Below are 13521 nucleotides of genomic sequence, written 5' to 3'. Positions count from 1 at the left end.
CTTGGCACCTGTTCAACTTGATCTCGCAGAGCTATATCTGCATTTTCTGACATGCATATTTACATAATCACAGTGGCAGTTTTGTGACTCCATAAACGCCCTGACTTTGTGTGTCCTTAGCTTTTATTTTTCATTTTTCATCATTAATATTCTGTAAGCCCCAGTGTTCTGCAGACTGTTGGGAAGATCTTTAGTAGGAGAGCTTCAATGACTAATGACAGATAGGATTTCAGTCAGCAGCATTGAACTGGCAGCCACAAGTGCTTTGTTTGTGCACACCTGAAACGCATATACAAGGGCCCTCAATTACTTCCACACTGTTACTGCACTTCAGAAACAAATAACACCCTTTAAGTGGTCACTTATTAATTAATTATTAATTATCTTTTTTCCAAAACAGCATGTTTCCAACAAATTTTAACATGCCTTCATATGAAAAGTCATACTGCACGCTTGTGTCATAAGTCACAATAGCGCAATCAAAATGGATTCACTGCATGCCTTTATGCTGATAAATCAATCACAAAAGCGATCAATAAATATTCGATAAGCATGACAGGGGGAGCTCTGCCATCATGGCCATGAGTAAAGATAAAAAATGCTGAGGGTGGGTTTCCACTGAGATTAAAATGCCAGTGTGTTCCATGTGCAACGGCGTGTTACATTACACTTGGTGGCGAGAGAGAGCTTTGCGTTCTAGCACACTGAGGGACTCTGAGAACTCACTGAGGGTTTAGGACCTCTGGGCTCAGTTTTCTGGGGTGTAAACCTCGTGGGAAGACTAGCTTCCGCTCCTTCCACCTCACCCTATCTTCTACCTGCTTTATATTTAACAGCAGCTGTCACACCAAAAACATTTCAGACATTCCCCAGAGAGGGATAGATAGAGAGAGAGAGAGAGAGAGAGAGAGAGAGAGAGAGAGAGAGAGAGAGAGAGAGAGAGAGAGAGAGAGAGAAAGAAAGAGAGAGGAGAGAGAAAGAGAAAGAGAGAGCGGAGTGAGAGAGAGACAGAGAGAGAGGAGAGAGAGAGACAGAGACAGACATAGAAAGAGAGAGAGAAACAGACAGAGAGAGAACAGAGAGAGAGAGAGAGAGAGAGGTTTAACTAAATCTAGCACTCCAAACAAAAATATCTTTTGGATCAGTTTCATCCTGAGACCTTCTGTGATGTAAGTCCTGCTGCAGCAGTTCAGGACCAGCAGTTCAAGACCAAAGCCTGGGGTCCTGAGTGAGAGCAGATGTGACAGCTGCAAACACCTCGCTCCTGGTGCAGTTCCATCCATGTCAAATTGAAAAGAACCGATGTTCCCTCACCAGATTTAAAACAGCCTATTTAGCATGAAAATACTGAAAGCATTTTTGTGATAAATTTTATTTTAACTCAGAACTGAAATAGACAGAATACACTAGCGTTCTTAATCATGTCTATACAAGATCTGCTCGAGGCTCGAGGGATTATGATGATGATGATGATGATGATGATGATGATGATGAAGTTTACATCTACATACGCAATCCCTTGCAGTTCGGCGCGGTGTAAAACACCTAGTTTGATCAGGGAAACCAGCGAGGAATGCGCCCCCTTTTCTCGCCGTCTCGTTCTCGTACCCCAGGAAAAGCCACCACAGAGGGGCGTAGGGAGCATCTCGAGGCAGAGCACACCTTGCCTCGTGGAGACGTTCGCCGCATCCGTCGGAGGAAAGGATGAGAGATGGCAAGCGCGATGTTCTGTACCTTAAAGACAAGGCAGCGAACATTTAAGGTTCACGCTCTTCATCGGGAGCTCTGAGGTCCTCGTGAGGCGAGGTGAGTAGTCAGAGACTTTAGATTTCCATTTTTATTTGGAATATCGAACTGCCCGAACATATTTTGCACGAGCGGGTACATGACGTTTTCCACAGATGGGTCTGAGAGCACAAATAAATTAGGCAACAGTGAAAACAGTCCAAGCATAGCACGGGTACACCAAACAATTGTATTATGGGAGGAAAAAGTAATTTATTATTTTATATAAAGGTTTCGAGTGAATCTAAGACTCATATCTATATAGTGGGAATATTATATTTCCAGTATTATCACAATTCCTGAAATATTGAAATTATGAATCACGTTGGTCCTTGATTTTCTTTAAAATAATTACTGACCATAGCATCATTTGAAAACAAGATAAAGGTTAGAATAATCATTTTGTATATTTCAAACGGAAGTAACATTGTCCTATAGGAAAATTATTACTAGTCTCCCTGGTAGTCGGGAAACTGTTATCTTTTCTAAATAAAGCCGAAAGTAGCTTCTAGTGGATCACTTTTGACATGAGAAACGCAGTTCGTTCGTTCAACCCAGTTCGAGAAGAGAAACTGAGGAGCGGTTGCGTACACCGATTTCCTGTCTGTCTTTTTCGCTTTTTTTCTCTGTCTCCACGCCTAACAATATGTAATATCCTGCTATCAGTCCAATATAGAGCCCTAAGAAACGTATTTTTGAGAGACGTTCTTGGATCGGTAGTCCTAAAAGGATGGTTTTGGTGCCCCCTGGTGGTAAGAGGGTAGATATTACGTTTAAGAAACAGCCTACCACAGAAACGCGACAGCTTGGAACATCACGGAGGGCGTGCAGGTGCTGACGTTGGCGCACCCGCAGGCTGCACAAAGCGCAGCCGGTAGCCTACTACATCCGGAAACCTGTCTTTCACAGCTTCGACCAATCATAGCCGTTACTGCGTGTTCCATGTTAATTATTCAAAACTATGACGCGATCTTCTCCCAAATGTTGCATGCTGGCACGTATTTAATTCTTCAGTGTTATCCAGTTATCACATCCAGTTCCCTTTCGTATTACATAATTCCAAGCGTGTCGCACTGGATTAAGTTTGCTGTACTGTATAGCTTATCCGGGCACTGCGCTTACATATAGAAATACTGATATAAATAGCTTTGTACATTGAAACACTGACACACACACACACACCTGATAAATATGAGAAAACTGAAGCAGCGAGTTATGAATTATGTAAGAACTGCATCTACATTTGGAAATTTTTGGTGCTTATTTGTTCTGACCAAATATGTGCTTACATTTCTACTTTTCCAGACCCGTAACTGAAATTTCGTACATTTAAATAAATCTGTGTTGAATATGTATGTGAGTATATTTGTTTAAGGAAACTGCTGATACAGATAGTTCACTCATTTCAGCCTTTGGCTGATAATAGCACTAAATGGTCTTTTTTATTGGTTTTGGTTGGCAGTTCCCTAACTGAGGTAAGAAATTATGGATCCGTCCTTGTCCAGCCAGCAGTATGGGTCAAAGAAACGGGTTAAGATCCACCCCAACACAGTTACGGTAAAATACGCCACACACTTTCCCCAGCCAGGAGACGAGGGCTACGATGACGCGCCCTCCTTTGAGGACTTTGGCTCCTTCCTGGACAATAACCCCAGCAAGAGGCTGGTGTCGGACACCGGGAGTGGGAGGACTTTGTTTGGGACGATGGAGACACGGCCCCGGGCAGCGGGAGATCAGAAGGAGAAGGGCGTGGGCGGCCAGCTGGCCAGTTTTGGCGAGGCGTCGGTGCTGGCGTCCCGTGTCACCTGGGGGGCGTTGTTCGCCGCAGCCGTGGCCCATGGTTGCGTGGCTCTCATAACGCGCCTGGCTGCCGACCGCTCCAAGGTCCCCTCCCTGGAGCTCATCTTCATCCGCTCCGTCATCCAGGTGCTGTCCATCCTGGTGGTCCTCTACTACAAGGAGGCGCCGTTCGGGCCGAAGGGCTACCGCCTACGCCTGTTCTTCTACGGAGTGTGCAACGTCATCTCCATCACGTGCGCCTACACCTCCTTCGCCATCGTCCCCCCCAGCAACGGCACGGTCATGTGGCGGGCGACCACGACGGTCTTCAGCGCGGTGCTGGCCTTCCTGCTGGTGGAGGAGCGCCTCACCTACACAGACGTGGTCACCGTGGTGGGCAGCCTGTTTGGCATGTGCTTGGTCATGATCCCCAACATCGCCGACGAGGAGAAGTCTGCCGTGGGCTTCTGGAAGGAGGCCTTCGGCTACACCATGACCGTGATGGCGGGCCTGACCGCCGCACTCTCCATGATCGTGTACCGGGCCATCAAAGAGCGCGTCAGCATGTGGACGGCGCTGTTCACGTTCGGCTGGACGGGGACCGTGTGGGGGGCGTCGACCATGTTCGTCATGCAAGAGCCCATCATTCCTCTGGATGGCGAGACATGGGGCTACTTGGCCGGCATCTGTATCTGCTCCACCGTGGCCTTCCTGGGTGTGTACTACGCCCTGAACAGGTTCCACCCGGCGCTAGTCAGCACCGTGCAGCATCTGGAGATCGTCGTGGCCATGTTTCTGCAGCTGGTCGTGCTGCACATGTTTCCCTCTGTTTACGACGTCTTTGGTGCACTGGTCATCATGGTCAGTGTCTTTGTCCTCACTGGTGTCAAGCTCTATTGGGTCGGCAGAGCCATACGTCAGGATTACCAAGAGATCCTAGACTCGCCAATCAAATGAGAGTGCCACTGATATAGCTGTGTGTTTATTTGTATGTATGTGACTCTGTGTGTGTGTGTGTGTGTGTGTGGGTGTGTGTGTGGATGTGTGCGTCTTTGTACAGTGTTTCCCTAGCCAAACCCCACTCCATCAAATGTGCAATTGATGAAAGTCTTAATATTCATCTATTTATTTTGTATAGTGTCTCTGAAAAGTGCCATTGGTATAATGTCTTTGCTTACTGTTGATGTGTGAAATAAAAAAAGAAAACAACACCAATGAAACAACGACCCACGGTGCATCCCTCTGACAGCTTTAATTTAGATTTTTTCATTGGCTGATATCCAGTGTGGATATCAGATGAAACAGTCCTTCTACTCTAGGACAAGCTGTTCTGAAGATATGGGCTATATATAAATTACAGGCAAGTTATCTATCTATCTATCTATCTATCTATCTATCTATATATCTATCTATCTATCTATCTATCTATCTATCTATCTATCTATCTATCTATATATCTATCTATCTGTCTGTCTGTCTGTCTGTGTCTGTCTGTCTATCTATCTATCTATCTATCTATCTATCTATCTATCTATCTATCTATCTATCTATCTATCTATCTATCTATCTATCTATCATGCTCTCGCTCCCCCTCTCTCCCTCTGTCTCATTCCTCATTCACTGACCCTCTCTCACTCACTCTGACTCTACTCTCTCTTTCTGTCTCTCTCTCTCTCTCTCTCTCTCTCTCTCTCTCTATATATATATATATATATATATATATATATATATATATATATGCGCATATATATATATATATATATATGCGCAGACCAGGCTGCTATCAAGAGTGACCTAACAGCAAAAAACAACAAAACAACCCCTTTCAGGAGACGTTCATGCATATTTATAAAGCACGCGAGAACAAAAAGTCTCTAAATAAACTCCCATCGATTTTCCTGGCCAGCCTTGTCATGGCTGCCACAGCAGTCACGTCGCTGCACGAGGTAACAACAGAGATCCAATACGATTTGTGGATAAGATGAGATGGAGGTCACGACATGTCTCCTACTTGAAAGCCTTTATGCTAATACAAACAGTAAATAAAACAAAATTAGAAAAAAATGAGACGGGGAAAGAATATGCTACTTGTAGTGTTTACATTCTACTTAGAAAAACGAATGACCTTTTATTATCTATGATCCATTTTGAGCATAATCGAAGTAGCTCCATCTTCTCAAACACGTGTTCCACGTCGTTCTCGCCATTTGTATGTACTACGTAATCTGCTGCATCTATTTGTGGATGTTGCAGTAAGGAGCTGGCTGATATCGTGTGGCCAAGTTCGTGTCAGTAATAATATTGTGCTACTGTTTTTCCTATTGTTATTTTCTATTTTTGTATATTGCCTGATGGCGGCACTCAAATGAAAGAAGGTTATTCTAGAAGCGACCATCACGATCCCGCCGCATTACCCCATTTTCTTTTAATTATAATGAGGCGGGAATTTAAGCAAACGTAATCGCCCTTCTCCGGTGATGAGATCAAACGAATAAAAGCAGTAACGTGACGATGATTTCGTATCGTATTACAGATGGTCCACCAGGTGGCGCTTTTAAGACGCAACATGACTGTAAAGCAGGGCGACGTGATCAATACCGCACGCGCTGTGTTTTGGCAGCAAAACGGCGCTGCAACATTTTGTGGGTTGCATCGTCGTCTAATAAATGTCTAATTCACTGCAGAAAAGAGTCATTCTGTCACCAGTTTTAAGCAATGCATGCCGGCCTGTCAGGACTAGTGATGAAAAGTAAGATAAATGTAACGTAGGCCTACATGCCTAGTTTTGGCGGTATAGTCGGGTATGTAGTGCTATGCGGTGTATGGGCAGAGATGGCCGTGCAGGGGGTCCATCTGTTTGGGCAGGAAACAGATTGCATCCTGAAGTGTCTCGTGCAGCCCTCCGCTCTGCTCCCTCCACCGTCTGGGGATGAGATGCGCACGTGCAACGCCACTTAAACACAGACAAAGCAAATTACACGAGCAACAAGTGGAAGGTACTGTTATGTACTTAATTGCTCCACATTGCTTTCTTTCTTGCCCTAAAGACGAACAGTTATCTCCAAATGTTGAGAAAACTGAGGCCTCGTTGGACTCCCAAAGTGTGTGTGTGTGTGTGTGTGTGTGTGTGTATTAATTCCAATTATAATTAATTATTACTATACCTGTGTATTGTTTTAATTATTATAATTGCATTATAATTATAATTGCATTATAATATACACACACATCTTATCTTTAAAAACACACACATTTTATCTTTACAAAATTCCGATATACATGAAAATGCGCTGGTTTAAAGCACCCAAAACAATAAAAATGACTTAACAGTAAGTAATTTGTGAGAATGCAAACGTGTATGTGGCAGGAGTACGCACACCTCTTGATAGACGCGCGAATGAACAAATGACAGGAAAGCTCTCTCACGGACAACCAATGGCAGTGGACACAGCCCGTTGTCCAATCAGAAGTGAGATGGAGGAGGAGGCGGTCCTCGCGCTGGATAGACACTGGAAAACCATCCCAACGGCAAATGATGGTTCTGGTACTGTAGAGCTCTATTATGTTGCTATAGCTAAACACACATATAGTCTACTTCAGAATTGGACGGTATGTTTATATAAAAATAAACATAAATAAAGCAGACGAGTGAGTGCGAAACGATTTACTTGCAGGTAAGGCGAGTTATTATTATTTTTAATCTTATTCTTTTTGCTAGCTAGCCCTCAGTACTTTGAGGCGGGCCGCTAACCCGTCGGAATGCTAGCGGGCTATCTGCCCGTCCGTCCACCAGAACCTCCTCACGGGAGGACCGGGCCGAACCGTGTGAATGTACCTGATGTGATTTCAGGGGGTTCATGAACGGTTGTGCTGAGGTGATTTAGTCAATCCCAGGAAACGTGACGAACAACGACGCCGGCCTAGTGGGACTGCGAGGTAGCGCGGCTACAGCAGCTGGTGCTGGCTCGGTTAACCGGTCACCGGTCGGTCCGCCCACCGGGACTTTAACACGTAGAGACCAAACGGTACCGAGCGAAGCGGTGTGTGGTTTCAGCCTGTTGGGTAAATCACTATCTCTATCGCACGTTGTGGTTTATTACTTTATGGTAGTAGGTTGTAGCCCCCACGGGTGAGCAGGTTTAGCCGAAGCACGCTGTTTAGTTCAGTCAGGTCTCCTCAGATCTCCTCAGGTCTCCTCCACTAAAGTAGTGGTTCAGTAAGGTGATGTGAGGCTGTTTAGTTCAGTCAGGTCTCCTCCACTAAAGTCGTGGTTCAGTAAGGTGATGTGAGGCTGTTTAGTTCAGTCAGGTCTCCTCCACTAAAGTCGTGGTTCAGTAAGGTGATGTAAGGCTATTTAGTTCAGTCAGATCTCCTCAGATCTCCACTAAAGTCGTGGTTCAGTAAGGTGATGTGAGGCTGTTTAATTCAGTCAGGTCTCCTCCACTAAAGTTGTGGTTCAGTAAGGTGATGTAAGGCTGTTTAGTTCAGTCAGATCTCCTCAGATCTCCACTAAAGTCGTGGTTCAGTAAGGTGATGTAAGGCTGTTTAGTTCAGTCAGATCTCCTCCACTAAAGTAGTGGTTCAGTAAGGTGATGTGAGGCTGTTTAGTTTAGTCAGATCTCCACTAAAGTAGTGGTTCAGTAAGGTGATGTGAGGCTGTTTAGTTTAGTCAGATCTCCACTAAAGTAGTGGTTCAGTAAGGTGATGTGAGGCTGTTTAGTTCAGTCACATCTCCTCCACTAAATTAGTGTTTCAATAAGGTGATGGGAGGCTGTATTTAGTTCACTCAGGTCTTCTCAGATCTCCTCCACTAAAGTAGTGGTTCAGTAAGGTGATGTGAAGTCTGCTCTGTGCAGTCTAATAGCTCTAATTGGGACCGTTTTCAGAGACGCTTAGTATTGGATTTTTGGTCCCCAAAAGAATTATATTCACGTTATTGTCAATTTGGACACAAACACGTTAGTCAATCAAGCTCTTGCCATTTTAATTACCATTCAGATGTTTCTGGATTGTTATTTTTCTTTTAAAACGTGTTGTGAACAGAGGAAGGTCTGATGGCATTTTCAGTGTGTGGGGAAAATGATTTATAGCTGTTGTTGGGGAAACCTTCAAATCAGTCCAAACCAAGTTTATCCAGTGTTGGCTCAGTAAACCTATATTTCCGCTGACAGACTGGGTACCAGATCTTTTGTTACTAGATGTACTAAGTGTTAGTCTTCAAAACATGTCACTAATGCATCGGGCTGTCCTGAAAATCACTGCAGGAGATCACTTTTTTAGGTCATTGTGCGGTTTTATTGTGTCAACCCTGCTATAGAAAAACTGGAAACATAACCTAAATTATAACCTAAGTTATAACCTAAATTGTCAGCTGATGTCAGCAATTGTAACATGTAAAAACTGTAACTAGTTCATTTGAAAAAATTAAGAATAAACCAACCATAGGACCTCTGAGTGTTAATATCAGGCTACAGAAAATCTGAAAAGGGAATTATTAAGGGAATAAAACCACGAAACGGTTGAATTGTTTTAAAGCTTGTCTCTGTTGCGAAAACGTTTTCGACTTTCTCCCGTCTATGTATGCTGGAAGATTATCCCCATCACTTGGAAAGAATTTCGCCAAAGAATGCCATCCGTATGCAGAAGTCCTTCACATGGGCAGACATGGCAGGCTGCGAGCACAGGCTGGAGCTGCTTGTGGTCGATGAGGTCTGTCTCGGCCAGTGGAGACGCCTGGCGTCACACAGCCTCCTCTAAACCCACCCTCCTGCTTGCCTCTGTTGACTTAGAGTCCTCGCTCTTGAAGAGAAGGGGTGAACATGGAACATGTACAGATGTGTATACATTTATTAGTTGGTCACATCCATGTCCCTTTGCTGTAATTGTCTGGCACACTGTCAGTCTGTGTGGAGGCTAGTCTGTCTGATGCAGAGGTGGAGGCTATTAGCTGAAGAACCAGAGTTGTTGTGTTTTAAAGCAGGTTTAAAATTATGTTTTTTTGGTAAACGTCAGGAAATAACGTCAGGTGTTTGCGCTGCGTGGTTTCACAGTGTCCTGTGATGGTTCTGTACTCACAATTGTTTTACATTTACGGCATTTAGCAGACGCTCTTATCCAGAGCGACTTACAAAGTGCTTTGCATCCGATCACAGAATTCATCCTAGGAAATAGTACGGATAGGTTTTTAGGATAGTGTTTTAGTGTAGAGTGGAAGAAATATGAAACTTAGAACAGTCACAATTTACCATCGGAGAGTCAGTGCGTCATGCTGTGAAGTTAAATGATGTTTGGGCCCCATAAAAACTGCAGTAGTGGAGGAGTTGAACTCATCTAGCTGTTTCTAATTTCCCTTGGAATAATCCATCTTTTCTTGTGGTTGGTTCCACAAAACCTCCACAAATTGAGAAATGGTGTAAAACATTTTACTTTAGGACACTTTGAATTTTTGGAAAACCACATGGATTCATGGTGCTTGGGCTGGACAGACTGTGGATAAAGGAGCTAAAGAGGCGCACAAGGCAGGGAAGTGGCCGCACAGATTGGGTTTCGTTTCCAACAGTAGCGGACTCTGTAACGTGGACGCTGCTTTCTACGCTCACCTGATGTTATCTCATAGTTATTTGCTCATTTCAAAAGATCTATTGTGTTATAACTTTAAATGTTTGGCCTGTGTCTGAGGTGCGTTTGCTGGGAACATTGAAGCGTTGCAATGTATGTATGAGAAAGAAGCCTGAAGTTCCATGTGTTCCATGTGTTGAGCAACTCACAACCTCACGGACACATGAAACACATTAAATTAGATTAGACAGACAATAAAGTTTAATCAAATGTAATCTAATGTGTTCCATGTGGTCAATGTGTTCTTGAGATTGTGTCTTGCTGACCTGAGCAGGACTGAAGTCGCCGGATCTGGCCTCTGATTGTGTGACTGGTGTCACTGTTAATTAACCCACTGTTCAAGCAGTTTTACCTAGATGAGGAATTTAATGTGTGTGCGCGTGTGTGTGTGCGTATCCTGAGTGTGGGGGGTAGGGGGCTGTTGCAGCTGGTGAATAGCATAGTTTCTGTAATTATCGCTATGCTGACAGGTCTCTCCACAACCTCTCATTAAGGTGAGAGAGGAAGAGAGGTGCAGACATTTTGTTTGAGGCCTCAGATCTGGATGAGGGGGAGGAGTCTGGATGAGGGGAGGAGCCTGGAGGATGTCAGAGGGTTGACAGCAGCTAGATATACTGTGTGTTGGGGGCAACGCATAACCAGGTCTACCCTAATACATGCCACAGTTTCTCTCTTTTCCATGTCCCCTCTGTGGTGGATGGCGAAACTTGGAAAAATCGGAAATGCTACTTTTTCAGCTGAGGTCCTTGTTCCAGATGTCAAGGTTTTTAACAGCATAAGTGTCTGGCTAACTCAGAAATCTTGCTTTGTTAAGTAATTTCCTGTTAAATGTTCAGACAGGTTCCCTTTCTGCTTCTCCTTCTTTCCTTCTTTCTCTCTCCATCTCCTTCTCTTTTTCTCTGTCTTGCTAAGTGTCTCATTCTATCTTCTGTATTGACAGCAGCACTGTGGATCAGGACTCAACTCTGACGTGTCTCTTTCTCTGTCTCTGTGTCTCTCTCTCTCTCTCTCTCTCTCTCTCTCTCTCTCTCTCTCTCTCTCTCTCTCTTTGACTCTCTGTTCATACCCAGGCAGCTGGCCAAATGCCCCAGCGGCATTGAGGCTCAGTCTTTCGTGGTCATCTAGGCCGTGATTGAGCTGAGATGTGGTTTTGCTGTGGTTCTGAGAGATAGTGCTGAAACTGTACATTTCAAACGGCCATGCCGCCTCTTGGTGCTACGCACACACTGCACACGCTCTTCTAGGTGGCTTGGGGTCTTTCTTAGGTCGCCGCAGGCCAGTGTGATGTTGCATGGAGAGGTGGCATTGTACCTTGGTAATATTAACACAGCAGGGGGAAGAAAGAATGAAACCAAAAAAATGTGGTTTGAAGGAACTGTTGTGTTGGCTGTATATCAGTCTAACCTAACCTAGTGCATCTCTCACTTCCCTCTTTCTCATTAATGATGATGGCTGGCTGAGAGCATGTTTCTTTTTTTTTCATGAATTTACTCGAGCAAAGATGAATGCATGATCAGTAGAAGAGGAAAGCCAAGGGGGCGGGGCAAGCAGACAAGGGGGACTACGTTGGGCTGTGGTATTAATCCTGTTTTTGGACTGCAGGTAAGCATGACGTGGGCTTGGTTGGGGCGTCTCTGTGGACTGAGAACGCATCGTTAACATTGTTAGCATTTTTAGCATTGTTAGCTGTGTTGGTAATGTACCCATCCTTAACAGCACCTGTTTGCTTCTTAAAAGCTGTTTTTGTGAAACATAAGATCATCTCGTGGACTTTAGTAAACAGCCTAATGGAAACTGTATGGATGAAGGTCTCAGGGAAGACATTTTTTTTACTTTTTCTGTTCCTCTTTATGTGGGGAAATTGGCTTGCAAGTCAGTATTGGGCTTTTCTGATTGGATTTGGCTTCTGCTCCTAACATCTCCTCACTCTGTATCTCTTCACAGTCTCCTAACATCTCCTCACTCTGCATCTCTTCAGTCTCCTAACATCTCCTCACTCTGCATCTCTTCAGTCTCCTAACATCTCCTCACTCTGTATCTCTTCACAGTCTCCTAACATCTCCTCACTCTGTATCCCTTCACTGTCTCCTGACATTGTGTACTCTTACACATTATACAGTGTCTGCTTGGTTTCTGTTTGGTTATTTTTGGCTAGAAAGAACCGCAGCGTTTTTGTCATCTCCGTGTTTATGGTTAAGTTAATCCTACGACAGAAATGAATCTCCTGCTCAAACTGGGCACTGTCGGTATGTTGCATTCTGCTTATTATTCATTTCCTTGGTGCAAATTTGGTTTTCTATAGTTTTGAGCTGTATATTCATTTGCCTTTATGCTCAGTACTGTACAACAGGACTCAAAAGTAGTCTAGTAGTAATTTCTCTGCATTTATTTCCCAGCTTATTACAAAATATAGATACAGGTTCACATTTTCTGAAATGTCTTAGCGTGTTGTGGCTTAGCGTGATCACTGTGTCTGATGTCTGCTGCTCTTTTGCATTGTGAAGTCATGACCGTTAATGGGTAGGTGTCCTGTCTTATTCCAGCACTCAGGACATGACGCCACTTGTCTTGCTGTGTCTGTCATCACCACTGATGTCTGTCAGGAATTTTACTGTGTTTTTCCCCCCAGTGTTAATTCTCTATCCTTTATTGTGCCTTTAGGACACCTGTATGATGCAACTTGTATAGTAGTTACAGTTCTAGATTTGACAGGAAGGATGTGTGTGTGTGTGTGTGTGTGTGTTGTGTTGTGTGTGTGTGTGTGTGTGTGTGTGTTGTGTGAGTCTGAAAAATAAGGCCAGACTAAAAGCATCATTTGACCTGAAAATTGTAGTGCACAACAGTCAGCAGAGCAGGTGTGTGTGCGCACGTGTGTGCATGTTTGTGCGAGGTGTGTGTGTGTGTGTGTGTGTGTGTGTGTGTGTGTGTTATGAGGTGTGTGTGTGTTTGTGTTTGTGTGTACATGCATGCGCATGCATGTGTGTTTGTGCTTGTATGCATGTGTGTGTGTGAGTGAGTGAAATGTTTTCTTTTCATTCGTCATTCTCTCCAGGGGGTGCTGCTCGTCTCCCCATGTTTATGTGCCACACTTCCTCCTGGAGCTCAGGGCCACGACCTGCTCGTCTGCGACATGCCCCCACACGCCCCCACACGCCCCTGCACTTTGCCCCCTGGTGGTCACCTCGTTCTCACCCTGAGGTGGGCGCCTGGTGCTCCAGGACCGCACTGAAAGTGTGATATGGGTGGGTCTGTGAGAAATGAGGGTGGTGCCAGAATGATCTGGGCGGGACCTTTGACCTGCATGTTCATGCAGACCTGAAGTGTTTAGCCATTTCAAAT

At 44.5% G+C, this 13521-nt stretch overlaps 2 protein-coding genes and 1 long non-coding RNA gene across 6 annotated transcripts in view; 2 read left to right on the top strand and 1 right to left on the bottom strand.

Moving 5' to 3' along the window:
- The window catches only part of LOC143474335 (uncharacterized), a 35640-nt gene extending 33996 nt beyond the window's left edge, over positions 1 to 1644 (bottom strand). The window contains exon 1 of the long non-coding RNA XR_013120736.1: positions 1512 to 1644. This is a non-coding gene — a long non-coding RNA (uncharacterized LOC143474335). The remainder of the gene's footprint in view (positions 1 to 1511) is intronic.
- Positions 1645 to 1667: 23 nt separating this feature from the next.
- On the top strand, positions 1668 to 4785 carry slc35g2b (solute carrier family 35 member G2b). Its single transcript, XM_076971789.1, has 2 exons — positions 1668 to 1806; positions 3248 to 4785. Exon 2 carries the CDS (start codon positions 3271 to 3273, stop codon positions 4519 to 4521), a length of 1251 nt encoding a protein of 416 aa, XP_076827904.1. The 5' UTR covers positions 1668 to 1806; positions 3248 to 3270; the 3' UTR covers positions 4522 to 4785.
- A 2294-nt stretch (positions 4786 to 7079) lies between these two features.
- nck1b (NCK adaptor protein 1b) overlaps positions 7080 to 13521 on the top strand; it is a 41428-nt gene continuing 34986 nt past the window's right edge. For 2 of the 4 annotated variants that reach the window (XM_076971065.1, XM_076971068.1), the window contains exon 1: positions 7080 to 7238. The gene's annotated coding sequence lies outside the window, so the exon portion shown is untranslated. Of the gene's footprint in view, positions 7239 to 11683; positions 11785 to 13521 lie in introns of all 4 variants that reach the window. The other 2 variants (XM_076971066.1, XM_076971067.1) reach the window with 2 other exon arrangements.

This window comes from Brachyhypopomus gauderio, chromosome 13 (assembly GCF_052324685.1).
Source record: "Brachyhypopomus gauderio isolate BG-103 chromosome 13, BGAUD_0.2, whole genome shotgun sequence".
Classification (NCBI taxonomy): Eukaryota; Metazoa; Chordata; class Actinopteri; order Gymnotiformes; family Hypopomidae; genus Brachyhypopomus; species Brachyhypopomus gauderio.
Note: the sequence above shows the minus strand (reverse complement) of the source record. Positions and strands in the feature narration are given on the sequence as shown.